Source organism: Callorhinus ursinus, unplaced genomic scaffold (genome assembly GCF_003265705.2).
Source record: "Callorhinus ursinus isolate GAN/ISIS: 27379988/994484 unplaced genomic scaffold, GSC_fseal_2.0 scaffold1, whole genome shotgun sequence".
NCBI classification, from domain to species: domain Eukaryota; kingdom Metazoa; phylum Chordata; class Mammalia; order Carnivora; family Otariidae; genus Callorhinus; species Callorhinus ursinus.
In genome coordinates, this window is record NW_027397063.1 from 147,862,392 (window position 1) to 147,887,854 (window position 25,463).

The window sequence follows — 25,463 nt, forward strand, 5'->3', positions numbered from 1 at the left end:
TGTAGCACTATTCAAGGTGATCATTCTCAATTCTTGATTTGATACTTTAAAACATAATTTAAAATCATTTAGAGAAAAAGTCTGAATAAGGTGAGTAATAAAAGAGTAAGTCGTGACTAAGGGGACTGAAAGTATTTCTTAAAGTTCTCAAAATGTGGTAATAGCATCACTGGAATAAGTATACCCTCCCAAGACTAAAAAAAAGTTAAATCCTAGCACTTAGCAAAATGCCTATTATCATATGATGAAATGTGAAATGAATACTATCAGAACAAGATATGGAAAGTGAAGCAGAGAAAAGGTAAAAAAAAAAAAATGCTCACTTCTCTAGTATGAAGAAACCCAGTGACAATAACTGCCATTACTTAAATGCGGCACCTAGAAAATAGGTTTGGAGATTACTAGCATCAGTTTGAGGCGCCTTTGAGGACACTTATAAATTAGCCCTTCCTATAGATGGAAACTGAAAACCAAAGAAAGGGGTTAAAGAAATATGAGACCATTTAGACGCTGGTGGCCAAGAGGCATTTGGAAAGACTAAAATGCGAATGATGGTAAATTAAGCTTCTGGGGGGGAAAATGGGATTGGATGGAATGGATCACAAGTGACCAAATTGTCAGGAGCAAGAGCCTTTAGGGAGGGGGAACAAATGGAGGCGGCTTTCCTTTCTTCCTTCCTTTTCTTTTTCCTCTCTCAACAGTGCCAAAAGGTAGGGAAAAGATTGGTTGGTGCATATGCCTAATTTCATTTGTGGCCGTTCCTTGGGATAATCAAAGCCACAAGAGCAAAGTAAAGCTAAAACCCAAAAAAAGGGGGCGGAGGGAATGTTTACGGTTTGAAAATAGCAAGATCTCGAAGGGACCAAAGTCAAAAAATGTGAACTGGAGAAAAATGTTTAGGAATTAGCTATATTTCTGTAAGGAATGCTAAAGGGCATACTTCAATAAGACCTTTAAAATCTGGTGCTCTCAACTGAGAGCCGACCTAAGGCTTCAGCTCCGAAAGCACCGCGGGCGATTCGCAAGGCCAGCCGCAAGGCCAGCCTCACCCCCTCCCTGGACGCCAGGGCTGGGAGACGCGGGGCGGCCCGGCGCATGCGCGCGTCCCCCCTACTCCAGGCTCTGGCGCGTGCTCGGTCACCCTCTGCTCCCCGTCCTGTCCACCCCGTTCCGGTCAGGCCCCGCCACCTGCCCCCTAGTCATTTTCCGACGCCCGCCGGCCTAGCCCGTTACGTCTCGGAGTGATCATTCGCGTCTCCCAAAGCTTTCCGCGGAGCCCCCTCCCGGCCGGTCGGTAAGAAGGCTTAGGAGCAAGGGCTTCAGGGGAGCGGGGACAACAGCCGGGTTACCGGGGGCCCGCTAGGGGTTTCCCCCGCGTCCGGCTGCGCGCAGGCGCTCAGGGAGGAAGGCCGGGTACGCGTCGGCCAATGAGAGCGCAAGCTCGGCGCCAGCAGCGCTCCGGACTCACCCCGAGCGACCCGCCGCGGCCGGTGCCGGTGGGACGCGCGAGCGGTGCGCGCCCGACTGGGATTTCAGGGGCGGGGGCTCAGCGATCACTGCCTGTAGGAACCCGTCAGCTGGTCCAGTGGAGTGGGTCGAATGCAGGTGGGAACGCCGGGCCCTGCGGCTCGCTCCAGTTGGCAGGGCTGGCGCCCCGGTGCGCATGCGTCCCCGCACAGCCCGGCGGGAGTGACGATCCTTCCTCCTGACGGGGTGGGAGGTGGAGCAGGTCCGAGGCATACCACGCGGCAGACGCTGGCCGGAACTGTAAGGAGCGGGAGGGGAGGGCGTCCAGTGGTGCTGTCGGGCTGCTCATCGCGGAAGGAGGGGTCCGGGCGGGCAGCTTGCAGAGTCACCTTAGGTCGACATGATAACTTCTGAACTGAAGCGATTCCAGGGCCCGGAGTATACGCGCCGCATCTGTTTTAACTTGTTTTGAAATGAGACACCAAAGACGGTTTAAGTTTGTTTCCGACTATAATGTTTACCCGAAGTCCTTACTTTTATCATAGAAGTGTTGTGATTCAAACCTCATAGCTAAAGATTTAGGACGGAAGCTTAAAGAACCTACAGGTACTTTGCTGTTGCCATAATTTATTAATTTATTTAATAGAACTTCCTGCTTTGCTTTTTCTTTGTCTTTTTCGCTTCCCTGAGTAGTCAACTGAAAAGCAATGAAAAATTGCCTGCTTTTATTTCTCCTTGACGGAACAAACTGCTTTTTTAAAAACCTTGCAGTATAGTTACTAAGATAAGTCACAGTTTAAATGAGAGTAGCCTGAGGATATTAAACTTTGTTAAAATAAGTTACTTTCAAATAAAAATTACGCCAAATGGCTGAAGACCAATCCTAGAACCTTTATTTAACAATCACTGTTACTGGGCGCCTGGGTGGCTCAGTTGGTTAAGCAACTGCCTTCGGCTCAGGTCATGATCCTGGAGCCCTGGGATCGAGTCCAACATTGGGCTCCCTGCTGGCTCCCTGCTCGGCGGGGAGTCTGCTTCTCCCTCTGACCCTCTTCCCTCTCGTGCTCTCTGGCTCTCATTCTCTCTCTCTCAAATAAATAGAATCTTTAAAAAAAAATAAAATAAAAAAAACACTTACTATTTCTGTATCTATCAGAGGTAAGCAAAATCGTTTTTCTTTAAACAGCCCATAATTTGGCTTTTCCACAAATTAGATACCTCTTTCTCCTAGATTTGATCTGAAACTGCATAGATTTAATGCCTCAGCACAGAGTTTAGGTTAAAATCAGATATTTTCACTTTATGAAGTAAAAGCTAATATCCCTATTAAGTGGATGACAGTGGCCATTTAAGATGGTTTGTAAATGAATTGTGACCTTCCTCATCTTCCAGCCTCAATCCAGAGTTCTCTATCTCCTTGGAAAAGACCTTCCAAATCCCCCTCCCCCCCCATAATGCTCAGTGCATGGCTGTATTATTAACTATATTTTATAATTACCCTTATTTTTCCATTCACTCCATCTTTCCTAAACTAAATTTTTGGACAAGTGGGATTGGCTTAGTGTTTTTTTATTCCCGGTACTTTGCACAGAGCCTGGCACATAAGAACTTGGCAAATGCCTGTTGATAAATTAGGTGAATTAAGGACCCAGAGTGCCTCCCTGAAGAGTTAGTTATTTTATAGCATGCCTGAGGCCTTTTCCAAATGGAATAGTAGGCTACATGGAATTTGTTTAAGAACCACCCATGTAAAAATTTGTCTGAAGACAAGAACCCTGCAGTTGACCTGGGTGCCCCAGGCTTTCAGACTGTTTCTCACTAGCAAGTGGGAGCACCCAACTCTGAAGCAGTGGATTTTCAGTCTGCTAAAAGTCATTTTGACTTTCAGGGTAGCTAAGTCCTATAAGGGAAAGAAACAGATCTAAGTCGTCTTGTTGGCAATCACATTTCACATGGTAAATTTAACATTGGGCAGTTATTAGTCAGGCCCCTTATAATTTTGTTTTCCCTGAGGCCTGTGTATTTCTGGCTAGAGTGATGAAGTTGGGTTCTTGGTCTTGCAGAGACAAGGACTGACCCAAGCAGCCACATGAAAAGGCAAGCAGCCATGCCTACCAGAGGGCTGAGGTTTAACCTTGTTTCCACTTAGAATTTTTTTAAGCTCAAGAAGTGGGTAAACCATACAGAAAACAAAAGAACTAGTTCAAATGAAACTTAAAATTATTTGATTTTTCACATACAATTGAGTATCCAGAGATATTTCCCTAAGTTTGTTAAAGAAGCATGTTTAATGAATTAAAATTTAAAAGTTTTCTGACACCTTAATCCTGTAAAATGATGAAATAAGGGTTCCCTAAACTTAAGTGTGCATCAGAATCCCAAAGGCATGTTAAAACAGATTGCTGGGCCCCACCCAGTTAGATTCTGCAGGACTGGGGCAGGCCTGGTCATTTGCATTTCTAAGTTCCCAGAGATTCTGTTCCCCTTTGACAACTACTGCCCTAAAGGATGTTTCCTGTTTCTTTTTATTTTGTTTCTTCCCTAATCCCTACCTGTCCAAAAGGATCCTGATCCCATCATACTTTCCCTGTCACTTAGTTGTCTGAGCCCACTCTTCAAGGAAAACTTAAAGGAAATGCTTAAAAAAACTCATAGGACTCCAAGGGGAAACCACATATTTCTTACCTGGTACTTCAGCAGAACCAGAAAAAATATTTTTGATTTAAATAGGAAACGATCATCTTAGAATAATAATTTTGTTGAGTGTATATCAGAATTAAATGAATTTTTTTATGTACATAGGCTTTTTCCTATAGAAATATGAGTTAGCCACCATTGGTGGGGAGAAGGGGGGATTGTTGGCAAAAGGAAAAGAAGTTCCATTTCCTCTCATGTTGTCTCCTCCTCCCAGTTGAGAAAACCACTTTATTAATTCATTAAAAAGGCAATTCCCACTGCACAATATAATTTTATTATTTCCAGTTCTCTTTTTTTTAAGATTTTATTTATTTTTTTGACAGACACAGCGAGAGAGAGAACACTAGCAGGGGGGAGTGGGAGTGGGAGAGAGAAGCAGGCTTCCTGCTGAGCAGGGAGCCCAACGTGGAGCTCTATCCCAAGACCCTGGGATCATGACCTGAGCCAAAGGCAGAAGCTTAACAACTGAGCCACCCAGGTGCCCCAAGTTAAGTTCTCTTTTTTTGAAGAGAAGTACTACTGTGAAAACTTGTTTTTTTTATTACTTAGCAAGTGCTAACTTTCTTTTTGTCTTTGAATCTTGTTTTTTTTTAATTACTTAGCAAGTGCTAACTTTCTTTTTGTCTTTGAATAACAAAAATAAACAGCCATATTTATTTGTTCTGATAGATTTAGTTTTTTCCCTAAAGTTTATGAAATTAAATCATTCATTTGTAATTTTTTACTTGTATATAGTCTTGCATTGTCTTTTTTAAGACTTTCACACACCCTTATTGTGATAATTCTGAGTTTTCCAATTATGAAATTTGTTTTTGAATAAAATATTGTGTTTATTTTTTTAATTTTTTTTAAAGATTTTATTTATTTATTTGAGAGAGAGAGAATGAGAGCCAGAGAGCACGAGAGGGAAGAGGGTCAGAGGGAGAAGCAGACTCCCCGCCGAGCAGGGAGCCTGATGGGGGACTCGATCCCAGGGCTCCAGGATCATGACCTGAGCCGAAGGCAGTCGCCCAACCAACTGAGCCACCCAGGTGCCCAAAATATTGTGTTTAAATACATGTTCTGGGGCGCCTGGGTGGCTCAGTCGGTTACGCTGCTGTCTTTGGCTCAGGTCATGATCCTGGGGTCCTGGGATCGAGCCCCATGTTGGACTCCCTGCTCAGCGGAGAGCCTACCTCTGCCTGCCTATCTGCCTACTTGTGCTCACTCTCTCTCTGTCAAATAAAATCTTTAAAAAAACAAATAAATAAATAATGTTCTACCTATATGTAAGCCCTTATTAGGAGGGGTTAAAAGGAATTCTGCAGAATTTTATACACCCTGAATTGTATAATAATAATAGTTGCACTTATATGAATTTTCTGTTTGCCAGATGTTGCTAATTCCCTTATGTACATTATTGTATTTAAGTTTCACAAAAATCCTAGACAGCCCCTACTTTTTACACATAACATACTCCTTAAAACATGTAGAAAAGTCTAATGCAGGGGGGTAGCAGGGGGCGGCGCCTGGGTGGTTCAGTTGGTTAAGTGTCTGCCTTTGGCTCAGGTCATGGTCCTGGGGTCCTGGGGTCCTGGGATTGAGTCCTGTGTGGGGCTAACTGCTCAGTGGGGAGTCTGCTTCTCCCTCTGCCCCTCCCACTGCTCTTGCTCTCTCTCAAATAAATAAATAAAATCTTTTTAAAAAAAAAGTCTGATGTGGGATTCCATATCCAGAGAGCTAAAAAATAATTATAATATTCTAGATTACATTTCAGCTTTTAGAAATAGACTGTAATGAATATTTCCAGCATTTTATATGTGTCTTTCAGCATTTTCTCTTAAACACACAGTGCAGATAACTTCAGTCTAGTCCGGTGACTAGACAAACGATGATACCTGTATTTATTGTTGTTGCATTTGTATTAAATTTGTTAGTCTTTGTTGCTAGTATTAGAATTGTAATTCTTCCCTTTTGATAAAGACAAAGGTCAATAAAATACTTACTGAATTGACATTTTCTACAATAAAGTTTATGACTAAACTACTTTTTTTTTTTTTTAAAGATTTTACTTATTTATTTGACAGAGACACAGCGAGAGAAGGAACACAAGCAGGGGGAGTGGGAGAGGGAGAAGCAGGCTTCCCGCTGAGCAGAGAGCCCAACATGGGGCTCAATCCCAGGACCCCAGGATCATGACCTGAGCCAAAGGCAGCCGCTTAACGACTGAGCCACCCAGGCGTCCATGACTAAACTACTTCTGTCTAGCAGACTATAGCATAGTGTTAGCTCCAAGTATTCTCTCAGCTAATGAAAATTTTTTAATTTTGAATTAAAGGGCAGTTTGGGGTGACAGTACATATTATACAGGTGTTTCTGCTGTAATGACATATACACGTTATTGGAAATCCTGACATTCTGCAGGATAATACACTAAAATAACAGGGTTTGTGAAGAAAAAGTACACACCACTCAAAACAAGACATGTGGAAGTCTCCAGCTTTTTTATCTGCACTGACAGCTTTCCAGATTGCTTGATGTCGTGAAAAATGCAGGGATACTTGAAGCCACTAACCCTCAGCTTCTTAAACCAAAGGAACTACTGGGGAATTTTCAGGTTTTGTCATTAAGGTCTTTACATATGGCTGAGGCCTTTGTAATTGTAGAAAGACCACTTCTGATCTCGCTAAACCTTTAACATGCTGGGAAAAAACTGCATAGGATATAACATCTTTCCCCTATTCACCAATTGCACATAAGCTAATTCACATTAAACATTCTTCATAGAAGAGACAGCTCTTGACCCATCTGTATTATTTACGAGATGAGGAAACAGACTCAGGAAGGTGAAATAACTTGCCCAAGGTCACACAGGTAGTCAGTGCCAGAATCAACATTTGAATACAGATTTCAGACAGGGCAACCTCCCTTTCCTAACCATTGTACAGACTGCCTTCTCTGACAGAGTCATGTTAACTTAAAAGCATTTTTGCCTTGCACTGGCTTAGATCAGCACAATCCAATAGAAGTATAATATGAACCACAGATATAATTTTACCTTTTCTAGTAAGATGCAAAAGACAAAATCAGGTTTTTTACTTTTTAAAAAGCATAAAAAACTAATATTAATTTTAATAAATTATTTCAACTTTATTAATGAGATTCTTTGCCATTCTCTTTGTACCAAATCTTTAAAATCCAGTGCATACTTACCTTTAAAATACGTCTCAATTCGGAGTAGTCATGTGTGGCATAGTGGCTACCATACATGCTAATTCTTTTTACTCTAGTACCATGTGGACCTTTTTTTTTTAAGATTTTATTTATTTGAGAGGGAGCCGGGGGAGGAGTAGAAAGAGAGGGACAAGCAGACTCAGTGCTGAGCACAGAGCCTGATGCTGAGCTTGATCCCAGGACCCTGAGATCATGCCTTGAGCCTAAACCAAGAGTCAGACACTTTACCCACTGAGCCACCCAGGTACCCCCCATGTGAACCTTTTTAGGAAGTCACCTACTCACCACAAAAGCAGACAGAAAACACCTAACTCTTAACCTGTAATACCCTTTTTCTTTTTTTAGGTTCTCTCTAAATCTAGAAATCATGATTTAATGTTCAGACTTGTATTTAGGAACATTTTATTTTCATTGGGAGAATCCGTTGTCCCATTTCTAAGTATTAATGTCCTTTATTAGTCATTGCTCAGTAGTAATTTTACCCTATGGTTACAAAGTGGACAGTGAATGTATAATTTTTCTGTACAAATGAAAACCAGTACTTTAAGTACAGAAACTTGCTTATTTAAATTCAAGTTACTTAAATTCAAGAAACTTTTTTTTGCTTTATTTTTGACGGAAACGCTTCTAAACATGCTACATAAAGTCTCTGCACAAAAAAAAATTCTCTGCACAACATACCTTGTGCTCCATGTTTGAAAATCATTAAGGATTTTTTATAATTTTTGCAATTTTGCTGTTGGTGATTCTTTGGAGACTAATTCTGAGCTAACTCTGAAGTTATAAAGTTACTTTCTATGGTAAATGAGCTGCTTTTCCTAGCAAATCTTATTCATGAATGTTTAGATATATATTTAGTGTAACTTGGCTGTCTGCCTCGAAAACTCTTTATGAATCAAATTTGAAGCAGCTAGTCTTTCCTAAATTCATTTCAAAATTTTTGTCTTTATAGTGTTTTAATTTTCAAACTTCAAAACATTTTTTTCAAATCAGTTATCATAACAGTTTCTTTTCAGTGTTGTGTGGTTTTGATGTCTTGCTTTTGAAAATGTGTAGTAGAGCATGTCGTTTGGATCACTTACCTTGTTCATTGGATGGAGACATTTTGATTTTATGACTTTCTAAGATATTGCTGCAGAAGACAAAACAGGTTGCACTGTTGTACGCCAAGGTGCTTTGCATTTTTCAGTAATTCTGGCTTTTCAAGGATGCTTTTAGGATCATTTTATGCTGAATAATGGATGTTGGTTAGAGCATGGCTGTGTATTTCATCTGTTTCCTATCTGTATTCTTGGATGTTCATATGCCTCTCAAGTATTATTCCTCACTTCATATCCACAGTTTTAGCTCATTTATTAGTATCTTTGCAGTTAAATGGCATAAATTTTCTCAATAATACAAAAAATGAGGGGCACTTGGCTGGCTCAGTCAAAAGTGTGACTCTTGATCTTGGGGTTGTAAATGCGAGCCCCCACACTGGATGTAGAGAGTACTAAAAAAAAATAAACTTTAAAAAAAATAACATAAAAAATGAAATTTCATTATGTGTGAGCATGGCAAGCTGTTTCTTCTTGAGCTAAATTGGGACTATAGGACTGTCTTTGGACAGATATCCCAGGGAGATAGGGTCCTGTCTTAAATATCAAGTGAACAACACCCCTTCCTACTATATACATTTTCTTCATTTAATTTGAATGCTAAAAGCATTGATTTAAAAAAATATATAAGAAGGTATGTCACATGTTCATTGTAAATAAACTAGGAAATTAAAAAAATTAAAGCATTTAATATCCTACTACCTAGAGATAGCCAGTTAGAGATTGCATCTGTATATCCTTCTAGTCTTTTCTTTGCAAGCTTTGAGCCTTATATCTGTGCTATCTTAACTAAGATTAAGATTATTCTGGTTATTTCTTGAAGAAATTTGGTGAGAATTCAGTCCATCACAGATTACACTGAACCTTTATTTAGATAGTCCAAATGGTTTTCTTTCCTCATTGCATCTCCATTTGATCTCCACTCTTCAAAATGATAGCAGTATTTCCTGAATCTGTGTATTTGTCTCAAATTATAAAGGTAAATGGTTAAATAAAATCACCTTTTTAAACATTTAAATAAATACCTCTTAAGACATTATGCATCCCAGTATACATATGACTTGCCACACCAGTCAGCCAGAAAATAAAGTACCCATTGTTGTTTGAATATCTTGATTTGTCTTTAAAATACGTATTTCTGTCATTCTGTTAATGGCAGTTATGCTTCATTACATTATCTTGGCTTGGGTATATTAACTATATCATGAAAATATTTTTTTTTTGAAGGTGGACGGGGGGAATGGACAGAGGGAGAGGGAAAGAGAGAAGCAGGCTCCATGCCCAGTAGGGAGCCCGACACGGGGCTGGATCATGACCTGAGATCATGACCTGAGCTGAAATCGAGTCGGACACTTAACCAACTGAGTCACCCAGGCACCTCTCATGAGAATATTTTCTTAAGCATACTTAATGCCCAAGCTTTGACGGAATATGATTTTAGACATCTAGTGGTTTGTTTTGAGAGTATGCTGCTGAACAGATCTCTAGAAGAGTGGAATAATGGAGAGTGAGAAAGCTTAAGAGCTTGATAATAAAGGGAAAATAATTTTTTACCTGGTGATCATTGTGTGAATTATTTGGCATTTCAAGATTTATTTAGGGACTACTTTTAGGATTTTTTTCTCATAGGATTTTTTTTAAAATCACTTTATCAGTTGACATGGATACCATACTGTAGTTGAAGATCTTCCTAAAATCTAAATTATTGGAAAAGTTCATGTAATTAAAATCTCTTCCCCCATTTATCTGCTTAACTTTTTTTAAAAAATAAAACTTTTTTAGAGCAGTTTTAGGTTCACAGCAAAGTAAAGTATAGAGTTCCCATATACACCCTGTTCCTGATACACAGTCTTCCACACCCTGCATGGGACATTTGTTTATAATTCATGAACCTACAGTGACACATCATTATCACCCAAAATCCACAGCTTACATCAGGGTTCACTCTTGGTATTGTATATTCCATGGACTTTGACAAAAGTATAATGATATGTATCCACCATGGTAGTATAGAGAGTAGTTTCACTGCTCTAAAAATCCTCTGTGCTCCAGCTGTTCATCCCTCTCTCCATGCAAGCCCTGACAACCACTGAACTTTTTACTGTCTCCATAGTTTGCCTTTTCCAGAATATTGTGTAGTTGGAATCATATAGTATATAATCTTTGCAGATTGGCTTCTGTCACTTAGTAATTTGCATTTAAGTTTTCTCCATGTCTTTTTGTGGCTTAAAAGCTCATTTCTTTATCTTTTTTAAACTTTTTAAAAATTTATATTGCTTTATTTAAACTAAAAAAGGACAGTTCACTCATTTCTTCCCTTCAACCCCCACCCCTCCTTTTGCATCCACCAGTCTGTTCTCTGTATCTGTGAGCTTGGTGGGTTTTTTAATTTTGTTTTTGTTTGTTTGTTTTTTAGATCACACATAAAAGAGAGATCATGTAGTATTTGTCTTCCTTTGTCTGACTTATTTCACTTAGCATATTGTCCCTGAGATCCATCTATGTTGTTGCAAATGGCAAGATGTCATTCTTTTATATGGCTGAATAATATTCAATTGTGTGTGTGTGTGTGATATATATACACATAGCACGTCTTCTTTATCCGTTCATTCATCAATGGACACTTAGGTTGTGTCTGTATCTGGGCTATTGTGAACAATGCTGCAAGAACATGGGGGTGCATGTATCTTTTCAAATTAGTGGTTTTGTTTTCTTTGGATAAATACCCAGAAGGAATTGTTGGTAGTTCACTCTTTAATTTTTTTGAGGAACCTCCATACTGTTTTCCATAGTGGTCACACCACCTTACATTCCCACAACACTGTACAAGGGTTTCCTTTTCTCCACATCCTCACCAACCCTTGTTATTTCTTTTGTCTTTTTGATAATAACCATTCTAAAGAGTGTGAAGTGATATCTCATTGTAGTTTTCATTTGCATTTCCCTGATAATTAGGCTGAACATCTTTTCATATGTCTGTTGGCCATTCTGTGTGTTTTCTTTAGAAAAATGTCCATTCAGATCTTCTGCCCATTTTTTAATCAGATTGTTTGCTATTGAGTTGAGTTCTTTATATATTTTGGATATTGGCTCCTTATCAGATATATGATTTGCAATTATTCTCTCCCATTCAGTAGGTTGCCTTTTCATTTTGTTGATGGTTTCCTTTGCTGTGCAAAACCTTTTGAGTTTGATATAGTCCTAATTGTTTATTTTTGCTTTAGTTACTTTTGCTTTTGGTATCAGATTCAAAAAAAAAAATCATTGCCAAGACCTATTTTAAAGAGCTGGCCACTTTTTGTTTTCTTCTAGGAGTTTTATGCTTTTAGGTCTTATGTTGAAGTCTTTAATCCATTTTGAATTAATTTTTGTGTCTGGTGTAAGACAAGAGGTCCAGTTTCCTTCTTTTGTATATGGCGGTCCAATTTTCCCAGCATTATTTCTTGAAGAGACTGTCTTTTCCCCATGGTGTATTCTTGACTCCTTTGTCATAAATTAATTAACCATAATATGCATAGATTTATTTTGGGGCTCTATATTCTGTCCCATTAATCTAAATGTCTGTTTTTATGCCAGTATCATACTGTTTTAATTACTGCAGCTTTTGAAGCTTCTTCCATGTCTTTTTGTGGCTTGATGGCACTTTTGTTTTTAGCACTGAATAATAATCCATTGTTTAGATATACCACAGTTTATTTATCCATTCACCTACTGAAGAACATCTTCGTTGCTCCCAAGTTTTGGCAGTTATTAATAAAACTTCTGTAAACATCTGTGTGGGGACATCTGTGTGGCTCAGTTGGTTAAGCCTTTGGCTCAGGTCATGATCCCCAGGACCCTGGGATCGAGTCCCACATCGGGCTCCTTGCTCAGCAGGGAGCTTGCTTCTTGCTCTGCCTGCCACTCCCCCTGCTTGTGCACCCCCTCCCAGACAAATAAATAAATAAAATCTTTTTTAAAAATTAAAAAAAAATAAACATCTGTATGCAGGTTTCTATATAAACAGAGTTTTCAGTTCCTTTGGGTAAGTACCAAGGAGTGTGATTACTGGATCATATGGTAAAAGTATGTTTAGTTTTGTAAGGAACTGTCATACTGTCCTTCAAAGTGGCTGTGCCATTTTGCATTCCCACCAGCAGTGAGTAAGAGTTCCTGTTGCTCTCATCAGCATTTGGCGGTGTCAGTGTTCTGAATTTTGGCCATTCTAATGGATGTGTAGTAGTATTTCATTGTTGTTTTAATTTGCAATTCGCTAATGATATGTCATGTTGAACATCTTTTCATATGAGTATTTACCATCTGTATATCTTATTTTATGAGGTATCTATTCAGGTCTTTGGTCCATTTTTTTTTCTTTGTTCAAGAACTTTATTTACTATAAAGACAAAACACCAAAATAGATACAAATACTATAAAATTTGTTCAGTTGGGTAAAATTTTTAATTAAATATCTTGATATATTTAACAAAGGACACATTTAATTTGCCCTTTCTTTAATCAGGTTGTTCATTTTCTTCTTGTTCAGTTTATTAAAGATTTTTTTGTGTATATTTTGGATAACAGCCCTTTTTCAGATATGTGTATCTTTTGCAAATATTTCTTCCCAGTGTGTGGTTTGTCTTCTCATTGTCTTTTGCAGAGCACAAGTTTTTAATTTTAATGAAGTTCACTTTATCAATTATTTTTTTCATGGATCATGCCTTTGGTGTTGTATCTAAAAAGTCATCAACATACCCAAAGTCATCTAGGTTTTTCCCCAATGTTATCTTCTAGGAGTTTTATAGTTTTGTGATTTACATTTAAGTCTGTGATCCATTTTGAGTTAATTTTTGTGAAGGGTGTAAGGTCTTTGACTAGATTAATTTATTTGCATGTCGATGTCCAGTTGTTCTAGCACCATTTGTTGAAAAGACTATCTTTGCTCTAAAGATCAGTTGACTATACTTATGTGGATCTATTTCTGGACTCTCTGTTCTGTTCCATTGATCTATTTGTCTGTTCTTTTACCAATACCACACTGTCTTGATTGCTATAGCTTTATAGTAAGTCTTGAAGTCAGGTAGTGTCATTCTTCCAACTTTGTTCTTCAACTCAATATTGATTGAGTTGGCTATTCTGAGTCTTTTACCTGAGTTAGTATCTATAAAATAACTTACTGGAGTTTTGATTGGGATTGCTCAGAATCTATAGATTCAATCTGTTGTCCTATAGATTAAATTGGAAAGTACCGACATCTTGACACTATTGAGTCTTCAGATATCTCTCTATTTATTTAATTCTTCTTTGATTTCATTCATCATTTTTGTAGTTTTACTCATTTAGATCTTGTACATATTTTGTTAGATTTATAGGTAAGCATTTCATTTTGGGGGGTGCTAATATAAATGGAAATGTTTTAATTTCAAATTCCACTTGTTCATCACTTGTATCTGCTTAACTTTTTAAGTGATTAATGGATGCCTGGGAGTTGATGTACATATATATTCAGAAATGTTTTGCCACCTGAGACCTGTGAGAAGGTAAGCTTTGTGGTCCATTATGTAATTAGTATGGGGGGGGATTCTGTTATGGATTAGGCTAATTTTAATTGTTATTTTTCAAATTCTAAAATTATATTATGGTAGTGGAAGGCAGGAACAAAAAGAGAAAAAGAAAATTCATATGAACATCCAGGTCCTCCAAGAGTTCATTCAGGGCAAAAGATGAAAAAAATACCATCTTTCAGAATAGTTCACTGCTAAAGGTTTAAGAGGAAAAAAGATAGTTTGTCCTTAGCACAGTTTTTGTTGTGTTGCCCTCAAGGCTATTGCTGTCATGTGGAAAACCACTTTACATTTAAATTGTATAGTAAGGTCATTTGACTACTATATTTGCTATTTATGATATATAATTTAAATCCTACTTCAAGAAAGGATTTAAGGAGTTCAACTATACAAATTTAATTGACATTTTATAATGGGCATATATAGGATAATTGAAAGAGATCAGAAGCCCTGTAGAGAAAAAGATTATTGTGTTAAAAAGCAGAACTGATTAAACAATTACTCAAATGTCAAATTTAGTCCTGGCTTCTTGGTAACCAAGCTAAAAAAGGGAAAAATCGTGTGCTTTTGGCTCCAAATAAAATACAAGTTGACCTGTTACATAAAAATGATATGTGGAGAATTAGGTTTCTAAAATATTTGCCAAATATAAAATATTTGGCAATAATTAGTACTTTTAAATAACTGTCCTGTTCCAGTAAATAGTCACTGTCAAAAGGGAGTTAATTAGGGGAAACAGACTTTTTCCACCAACTTGTTTATGACAAGGGTTCTCAAAGAAAGGGAAACTTACTCTGATTGAATTTATGACACAGTTCTTAGGACATGGAGGGAGGAGGAGGAGAGGCAGGGAAACAAAGAAACTGAGATACAGTGTGCCCTGAAAGATTGTTCTTCTGCACATGCGTAGACCTTCTTCATGTTGTGGTATCTTAATAATGTTCAACCACAGAAAACCAGGCTGACATGTTTTCATACTCTAATACAAGGAGAGATCATAGGAGCCTGGAGGAATACTTGCCTCCTCATGCGTGCCATTGACACGCAGTGAATAGTAGTGGTTGCATAATAGAGCCACGCTTTTCCAGCTTGTTTTATTCCAGCCTTCAGAAAACTGTATTTTAATCATAATGCATAAAATACAAGTTTTATAACCATAGTTAACCCTTGCCACACACAGTATCCAGTGATATTTTCTGTTGCGTGTCTTCTCTTTTTTGATGTTGGTCATGGCACTATGGGTCATGAAAAGCACTGCTCTAGAGTAATTGCAGTGCAAATTCTTAGTTGTTAATTAGAAATCAAGTCATATGCTTTAAGTACGAAATAGATACCAGTAGTGACATTCTGTTACTTCAGTCTGTAAATTCCCTAATCTCCTAAAGTGTTAATGGCTCTCCATTTGATTTAACTCAAGGCAATGTTGCTCTTTTCAGTAGGATAACTTTCTTTTTTGGAAAAATCCAGGTGATTTGACAGATTTCTTGCTTTACATAGTCTGTGTTCTACAAAAATTAGAAGTAAATTGTACGTGTATTTTTAAATGTACTTATATTTAAATCCTCTAGTGCAGAGGTCAGCAAAGTATAGTCCATGGGTCAGAAGGGCCCACTGCCTATTTATGTAAGTACAGTTCTATTTGACCACAGCCACACTCGTTCATGTGCTTTATTGTGGCTGCTTTCCCCCCATAGCCGCAAAGTAGAGTAGTTGTAACACAGATCATGGGGCCCACAAAGCCTAAAATGTTTACTATATGACCCTTTTTCGAAAAAGTTTACTGACCCCTCTTCTAGTGATTTGTCTTTCAAAAATCTAATCTTTTCCTAATGTCTTACAAATCCAGATTTTCTTGTGCTGAATTTGCTCAGTTTCAAGCAACATAATATTGCTTTTGATTTAATTTTCCTTGATTCTGTTAACTTTCCTTTCATTAAATACCTACTAGACATTCATTTAACATACATTAACAATAATACTTGTGCCAGACCCTATGCGGTGCCAGCCATCAGATATCGGCTGAGCTCTCCTATCTCCCGGGGTACATGGATTTCCCTTGAAGCCACACTTTCCTGGCTGTTAGTGCCCAAGCAGAGCAGGAATACAAAGTCAGGTTTATTCCAGCTCCTCATTGGCCTGGCTGAGCCCTTCTTGGAACTTGTGCTACAGTCCAAGACTTCCTACCCAGTCCTCCTGCCTCTCCTCTGTCCTGCAGGTGTCAGACCTACATCAGGATCTGAAAGCTCTCCCCACCTTCTCCTCCCTTTCCCAGTTCTCTTGCACATCTAATTGTGTCTTGACCTCTGCTTTTCAGCAGATGCCAACTAACATAGCCAACCACAGCAAGTATATGTAAAACATGTTTACTGCCTTCAAGGGTGCATGGTAGCTGAGGAGGATGGGGTGGGTGGAGGAAGAGATGAACAAATGGAAACATCATTTACACATTATGGTATTGTGCTGCAAATATGCTGAGTAAACAGTTTCTGTTTTTAGAGTTTAGAAGAGGGAAAGACTGTACTGAGGATACAAAAGAGAAGATTCTGGGGGAAATGGGCACCTTGTCTCCTGGCACGTATTACTTGGTAATTGTTCAGTGAATGAGCACAGTTCGGATAGGCAGACTGGGACACAGGGAGCATGTTTAGGGCTTGGAAATCATGCAGAAATAAGAGAGGAATGAGAAAGGTTACTGAGGGTTGGCCCAAGGGCATCTAAAAGAGTGGTAGGAAGTCATTTTAGACATATTGGAAATGATTACAGAGGTTTTGAAATACCAGACTAAGAAGTAGATTTTATTCACAAGAGTTGAAACACCAGCAAAGTGTTAGAGTAGGGAATACAGTCGTGGTGGGATTTTAAGGAAAATTAACCTGTATATAAAATGGTAGGGAAAAGACACTAGGGGGTAGACAGATGGTGAGGCTATGCAGTTCTATTTTTTGGTGATAATGGGTGGCAGAGAAAATGGAAAGAAGGAACGGTTTCCGGGACATTGTAAAGTGAGAAAAACAACCGACTTCCAGACCGCCCAAAATTGCGCAGGGTACTCTGTGCAGATTTGTACTCTGGCAACACTGAGAAAAGTGGTCCACGGTGACAGGAATAAGGAAGATAATCCTGGGTTGAACTGCTTCCTTGCTTTCTGTATCCATGCTGAGACTAGAAAGAAAACAGTGACCTCTACTCCTTTTTTTAGACACAGAAAATTTGAGAGGCTGGCAGGATAGCTGAAGTGTCTGTCAGACACCTGGAAATGAGAAATGAAGCTCAAGTGGGGGGAATCAGTGGACCTGCCACTATTTGCTTACACGGCCTCATATTGAGGACATCAGGACCTGGCTTACTGCTTACTCTATTGTTCAGAGTCCTTGTTGTAGTCCTTCATGCACAACCTTGTATATTGGCTTTGTAAAAGGTTCAAGCACGTGCAGAAAAAAAGGTAATCTAATCTGAAAATATATTGGTGGTGGTCTCCAGATTGTTAAAAAATCTCTGTAAATTTTCCTGTAATCTCTGTCATTTTAAAAATATAAAACCCTTCCATAGACTCAATAATGTATGAGAGACACTTGTACTCAATATTGTATGAGCTAATGTATGAGACAAAAAGGTGCCTAATAGTTAGACTTCTTTATAGACTATTATAGAATGGAGGTAAAATTATAACGTTCCAAAAATTGATGTCATGAAAGTGCTTCCCCAAAATTGCAAATGATTCCATTTGGATTTAAAACTGTATGGTAAAAAAACACTCCTAGGTGAGTTATGCCAAAATTTAAGAATAAGAATGTCAAGTTACCCAACGAGGATAATTTTAGCATGCCAGCCATGAGGAAGTAAACTAAGAGGCATCTTGTATCTTCTTTTAAGCATTGTACTCAAAATATTTTTCACTATAAAGAAAAGATTACACTATGGGTATTGAGGGTTTTTTATCTGAAGAAAAAAATGACACAGGAAATTGTCACCATCTGCAGTAAAGCCAGTTAACATTTCAAAGTAGGCTTTGAGGGGAAATTTTATTATTATTAATTAATATTATTTTCTCATATTGCATCAGAGGAATTTATAACCACTGTTTTTAGAAACAACATGGCACTCTCTGTTAAAACTCTAATATATTTCTTATTTATTTGTTAAATTCTTTTTAATTGAAGTATAATCGACATACAACATCCTGTTAGTTTCAGGTGTACATCATAATGATCCAATATTTTTATACATTATTAAATGATCCCCATGATAAGTTTAGTTATCATCTGTCACCATACAAAGTTATTACAATATTATGGACTGTATTCCCTATGCTATACATTACATCCCCACAACTTATTTATTTCATAATTGGACATTGCTTGTTAAAACTTCTATAGATTTCAGAAAACCACAGTTTTGATTTCTGTCTTGTTTCTATGGTATTTTCCATACATAATAATTTTAATGTTATTATATTGTCACTTTATGCATTGGGGATCTGTGTGTGTGTGTCAGTGCCTTGGTGAATAATAAATCCCCATCTTTTTAAAAGGTCATGTCTAGAGAAGATATTTCCACACTGGTTTCTCTCCTCAAGAGCTTTATCAGGAGCTGAAGCAGTCAATGCCTTGAGGCCATTCTATTTTGCAGTACATCCAGATTTCTTTGGACAGCACCCCAGAGAAAGGGTAAACTTTTGTTTATTTAACCTTTAGTCCCCATTTCATAAACTGAAGTTTTACTAATTTTCGACACAATATAATACAAAGTTCTATAAATTTGGATTGTTCTGTCATAGTGATAAAGTCAGTGTTCTGAATTACTTTGGAATATACATACTGAAAATTGAAAATCTAATTATTGTTGTCTTATGAAATCTGAGGGAGTGGAAAACGCATACATTGGGCTCTGCCCCCAGTTCCTGGCATAGACCTCCTGACACCCTTGTAACTTCCTAAGTGAGAAGAGCACTAGAAGCATCTCTTGTTCTGTTCTTTGGTCTTTGACCCCATCCCTGACACCTGACTCCTAAAACCCTTGTAAATCCCTAAATGGTAGCAGCACCAGGAGCATCTTTTGTTCCAATGTGGTGACTCTGGGTGGCTCCAACCCTCAACCTCCAGAGAGGAGGAAGGGGCTGGAAATAGAGTTCATAATTGATCATGCCTACATGAGGAAACCTCCATAAAATTCTAGGAGTATGGGGTTCAGACACCTTCCAGTTGGGCAGACACATCTACACTGGACGGTAGTGCTCCCAAACTCTATGGGGACAAAAGCTCCTGCACTTGGGACCCTGTGTCTCTCTTCAGCTGGCTGTTTATCTGCATCCTTTATTATATCCTTTAACATGGTAAACGTAAGTAAATTTTTCCCTGAGTTCTGTGAGCTGCTCTAGCAAATTAATAGAATCTAAGGAGGGGGTTGCTGCAAATCGCTGGTTGGTCAAAAGCACAGGTGATGACAGGTGTGACTGGCATCTGAAGTATGTATATGGGGGTGGCGTGGCAGAGGGAGAGGACAGTCTTGGGGAACTGAGCCCTTAACCTGTGGGATCTGATGCTGTCTCTGGATACATAATATCAGAATTGAGTTAAATAGTAGGACACCCAGCTGGTGTCACAAAGAATCGCTTATTGTGGGGGAAAACCTCCGCTCATTTGGTGACCACAAGTGTCAGAAGTCAAGTGTTTTGTGTGAATATACAGGAGGCACACAGGAGATGACTGGGCTTTTCCTCTGTATGAAATCTGTCATTTTTTATGAAGGCAATAAAGCTGTCATGGAGACTCTTTAAAGTATTAGTAGTAATGTTTTCTGAACCAGTTTTTAGAGTAAAATTGAGTGTTTGAAAGAAAATTTCAGGCTTCGTCACCATGGTCAATCTTTCTTTTTTAAGGATAGTTACAAGGAAAGTTTTTCAGTGCCCTGAATGGTTTTCCCTTCTGTTGCATGCTGCTGCTGGTTCACTTCCCTACAACCTCAGTTACTGTGTGCTCAAGGAATGCAGACAGAGATGAAGAGTAACTTACAGTAAACTTAGGGCACTCAGTATTATTTCATTGGTTCTGTTTATCTTCTTTAACATTAATACCTGGTTTAACATGAAAAGGAATTTAGAACTCTGGAAAATTCAGAACGTTATTACATAATTTTTTTCTACTTGCAGTGGAAAAAAATTAATTTTGCTTCTTTGCTCTAGGAAAATATTCTGATTGTGATTTTTGATATATATGTTGGCTATTAAAAGTCAGATCTTTTCTAAGTAATTAGTAAAATGAATTAGCAGAAAAATATCCATTACTCTGAGGATGTTAATTATTTAAAATTTTTAAACCCAACTGGAAAAATTATGCCTAGTATGGAAAAATTATGCCTAGTAGTAGATGAATGTTTTTCCTCCTCTACCAATGTATCTTTTTTTTTTTTTTTTTAATTAAAACTTCTGTGTGCTCTAAAAAGTAAACTCAGCAGGCATGGGTTACTTAAACTCTACATTCCAGAGAAATGCCTGGCTTTGGTATTGGCCCTTGACTGCCTCCTGGGAGATAAGCTCTGAGCCCTTAGAATATCCTGCCTGATGGGAATCTTTTATATGTGTGAGGTCTCAGGCCATGCCAGATATTTTATGCTATGTGATTTTTGGTGAATGCCTGTTTTCATATGTCTGAGGCCCTCTGGGTGTGCTGGAGACTATTTGAAGAGCTAAGGTCAGTCACTTGGGTGCTACATATGTGCGTGAGCGAGCCCAGTAAAATGCTGGACACCAGGGCTTGGATGAGCTTCTGCAGTTGGCAACACTTCTCATGCATTGTCACACATTGTTGCTGGGGTTAAGTGCTAGCCCTGCAAATCCACTGGGAGAGGACAACTGGAACCTTGCACCTGGCCTCTCCTGGACTCTTATCCTACATGCCTTTTCCCTTTGCTGATTTTAATCTGTATCCTTTTGCTGTTATAAACCATAACCGTGAGTATAAGTTTTTCTGAGTTCTGTAAATCCCTCTATCAAATTGAACCCGAGAGTGGTCATGGAGAGCTCCAATGCAATATGCCTGAAATGTAATTGTTCTAGTAAATTAATATAGCTGACCCTTGAACAGTGCCAGGGTTGGGGCACTGACCCCCTGCACATTCGAAAATCTGTGTATAACCTTTGACTTCCCCAAAACTTAATTACTAATAGCCTACTGTTGACCAGAAGCCTTACTTATCAATAATGTAAATAGTTAACACATATTCTGCATGTTATATATATTATATTCTGTGTTTTTACAATAAAATAAGCTAGAGAATAGAAAATGTTATTAAGAAATCATAACGAAGAAAAAAGACATTTACAGTGCTATATTTATAAAAAAAAAAACAACCCATGTATAAGTGGGCCCATGAAATTCAAACCCATGTTGTTCAGAAGTCAGCTGTATTTTCATTTACTCTTTCAACTTGTGTTTGAGTGCCTACTCTGTGCCAAGCCATGGTTTCCGGGTTTTATTGGGCGTCGGTCACATAGATATGGCTTGTCCTTTCCTTTCTTGTTTAAGTGTCACCTTTCATGAGGCTCTCCCAGATTGCCCTATTTGAAACTGTCACCCTACCTTCCTTCCCAGCACTCTCTGTCCCCCACATCCTGCAGTACTGTTTCTCTTTCCCTCCCATATTAGACATATTGTTGCCAAAGTGCAGGCTCTGCGAAGGCAGTTCACCCTTCCTGGCACCTCATGTTCAGTCCAGTCTTCTCTGCATTTGTATGGGACACCCTTGTCCCTTTTCTAAAGAAACAGACGGAAAGTGTTATCTAGTCCCCAACAGGCCAGGGTCTCAAAGTGAAGCACAGCTATTGTTGTTAATCCTCTTCATTTTAACTCAGTTTTAAAATACAGAAAACATTTCTAGGTTTCAAAAATCAAAACTAAATACAAAGTTTACTCAGAAGTCTCACTCCTGTCTCCATTTCTTTTACCCCATTGGTATAACTTCCTGTATATAACCATTTTTATTAGTTTCTGGGTGCTGTTTCTTTTTGGCAAAAATAGAAACCTGTGGCAAAACAGAATTACGAAGATTTAGTCTTACACTAGCAGGAAATGTACCTCAGCTGCCCACTGAACTATGGTAGCGAAGAACAGAAGAACGACATATTACAATCAGTTAAACAGACAAAAATAAACTGATTGTTCCTAATCTCAGATCACAGTGATAGGAAACATGGTTACTATTTATCCCATTCTGTAGAGCTATTCCTTCACTAAAGGATGTTTCCTTTTTTCACTTAACAACCTTGGAAATAACTCCATGTCAATTCCTAGATATCTGCACCACATTCTTTCTCTCTTTTCTTTTTGGTTATATAGTACTCCATTGAATGAATGTACTATAATTCAACCAGTCTCAGGATGGTCATTTTAAGAGCCCTTTATAGAGAGAAATATCTTGCAAACATTTTCTCCCAGTAGCTTATTTATCTGTAAACTGCTTATTGTGTGTGTATGTGTGGTTTCTTGTGTGCTTTTTTTTTTTAGTTTTTAATTTTTTTATGTAAGTGGACTTACCAATCATGTATTGTCAATCATGTATTAGAGATATTTAGTTATAGTTAGCTTTTTCCACACCAAAGTTATAAAGGAGTTCAACATGTTCTCTTCTAGTACTTACATAGTTACATTTTTTCACATCTTAGCCATAAGGAGTTTGTTCTGATACATGTTTTAAGAATGTGGATCCAATTTTATTCTTCATCAAAGAGCTATGGAATCCCGTTTTTAATACTAAATTATTTAGTATGCTCAATAATATGTTTAAAGGTCAGGATAAAATTTCTGTTGTTTTCTTGTTCTATTTTGTGTGTAAATGCCTCTTGATGTTTTTTTTCCAGGAAGTCAATGAAAATTCTCTTAAGAGATTAAGTGTCTACTTAGAAAACCTCCAGAAACCAGGCTTCAAGTCTTTGAAACCAACTCAGCTTACATTTTATGTAAGAGAAACAGAGCAGAATTCCTCTGAAGGCCAGGAACCCTTTAGCACTTCCGGTGTGTTTTCTTATTTCTAGCGTTTCCCTTGCAAGCTACGTGATAAATATGTTCATTAAGTTTGCCACTGCCAGAATACCTTTGGATTGAAGCCTTGGTCGTAAAAAAATATCACTTAATTGATTGTTTTCCTAGAATTATGTCTTTAACCTCTTTATCTGATTATAAAATTAAGATCATTGATAAGATGGTTGTAAGGTAAAATGTTGACTACTGATTTTCATTACTAAAATTAAAGGCTAATTGCTTCTTCAGCTCTACATTTTTGGTGGTCTATGAGGAAATAAACTTCCTTAAAACAAGTGGAAGATTCACTAGGAGCTTTCTATGAGTTAATGCTAAAACGAGTAGCTGTAGGCAGCTGTGACTGAGTAATGGTTAATGGTAAACTTTGAGCCATTCATTAAACAAAAATGGATTTAGAAAAAAAATAAATTCAAAATGGGAAATAACATACAACATATATGATAAAAAGATAATGTTAATGTATAAAGACCTCTTGGAAACCAAAAGGAAAACACAAAGTAGCTCCGTTACAAAAATGGGCAAAGACTGGCTAGACAGTTCAGGAAACAATATATACCAATAGCCAACAAACATTAAAATGTTTAGTTTCAGTAGTCAAATCCAAACTAAACTAATTAGATACTGTTTTCCAATAAAGCATATATGCATTCCTTAGCCCTTACATTTGATTAAATAATTAATGGGATAAGATAGAAACAGATTTATTCTTGACTGAGCTCTTCCTAACCTCAAACACAGGAATTAGGATTTTCCTTTCTTTCACTAACTAGAATAACTTTCTTGCCAGTATTTCTCACTTTATCATCAAATGATTCAAAGAATTCAACAAGAAAACTTTCTTAGTTTGCATGTTCTAGATTCCTTAACTCTGTGTGGCAAGCAGAGTATGTATCTCTTGAGAATTATTTAAATTGTGGTATCTGTCATCAGTGGCAAAGACAAGAAAATACATTTCAGCCTTATATGAAAATTGAAAAATTAAAAACTTTTATGTCCGTCAGTTTCAGAAATGTCAAATAAATTATGCTTCATTACCTTCATTATACGGACTGATATATATATATATGATATATATATATATCATATATATACATAACCGCTATAAAGAGTGGGTTGATCCATACATACAGACATGGAAGAGTCCCCAAGTTTAAGTAACAAAATCAAGTTCAAAGTAATATGTCTAGAATGATACTATTTATATATTAAAAGGAAACAATTTAAACTGTAGGTGTGTATTTGTGTAAATAAATAGGGGTATATATCGTATGTAATGTACATACATAAGCCCATAGAAAAGGTCTAGAGCAGTCTTGTACAAGAGAACTTTCTGTGATGATATAAATGTTCTGCATTTGCACTAATATAGCAGGCACAAGCCCCATGTGACTGTTGAGCACTTGAAATGTTGTTAGCCTGACCAGAAACTGAATTTTAATTTTGTTTAATTTTAATTAATTTAATTCTAAACCACCACATAGGGCTAATATCTACCATAGGAGATAGGGCAGGTCTAAAAGCATAGGTACCTAACTGTTAATAGTGGTTATGTCTAGTAAAGATGTGAGGTTGTATGCCTGTTAACAGGAGACTTCTATTTTTACTGTATGTATCTCTAATTTCATAGTGAGAATGTACTTATATAATAATGTTATAATTTTCAAAATCAATTAAAAATACTTTTTTAAAAATGAAGAAAGAATCAGCATGCTGTAATGGAGAAAGTACTGGGCTTGGAGTCAACTCATTTAAGCCCTTGCTCTGCATTCTTCCTAACCTCCTTGAGCCAGATTTCTTCACATTTGCAGTGAGATAATAATCACATGGTTGGTGGGGTGTTGAGAAGTTACATAAATTCAGCTAGAACCATGCCTAACACCCAGCAATGAAGAGAAAAAAAAGGAGAAAACAGTAGCTTTCCTGTTGAGGATTTAACAAGTTAGATTACTAATGTTAGCCCACAGACTACCCCAAATCAGAATCAGATGGTAAAGCACTAACTTAAACAATTAGGGAATTTGACATCCCTTCCAAAAATATTGAGTTACTAGGTAGTTGGGCGGACAAGTGTGAAGACAATCTCCTGTAATCACAGAGAACATTCGAGATGGGTTTGTGTCACCCCTGAGACTAGACTATCTGGCTGCTCCTGTCTGAACCACTGTCACAGTACAACCTCCCTGTCCCTCCTCTGCCCCTTCGTCTGAGTGCCAGAAACTGTCTTTCATGGACACTTGCTCAGAGGAGAGCTTTTCCATCTCTCAGACTGTCAAGAACAAATTTATGGGCAGCACTGGGAATATTCTGAATCCCCTCCTTGGGCTGGAATGGGTTTGGTCTCTGGTGCCAAACTAGACAGGGAACTGACTGAGGAAATACGAAGGTAAAGATACTGTGGTATAGTTTTGGAG

The 25,463-nt window shown here is 37.9% G+C and overlaps 1 protein-coding gene across 7 annotated transcripts in view; it reads left to right on the plus strand.

The window, feature by feature from the left end:
* The first annotated feature begins 1,133 nt into the window (after positions 1–1,133).
* The window catches only part of TCAIM (T cell activation inhibitor, mitochondrial), a 54,282-nt gene continuing 29,952 nt past the window's right edge, over positions 1,134–25,463 (plus strand). The window contains exons 1-5 of one of the 7 annotated variants that reach the window (XM_073902749.1): positions 1,134–1,294; positions 7,723–8,177; positions 13,921–13,993; positions 18,549–18,684; positions 22,872–23,025. In XM_073902749.1, coding sequence (XP_073758850.1) covers positions 13,965–13,993; positions 18,549–18,684; positions 22,872–23,025 — 319 coding nt within the window. In that variant the 5' untranslated portion in view covers positions 1,134–1,294; positions 7,723–8,177; positions 13,921–13,964. The other 6 variants (XM_073902753.1, XM_073902761.1, XM_025885019.2 and 3 more) reach the window with 6 other exon arrangements.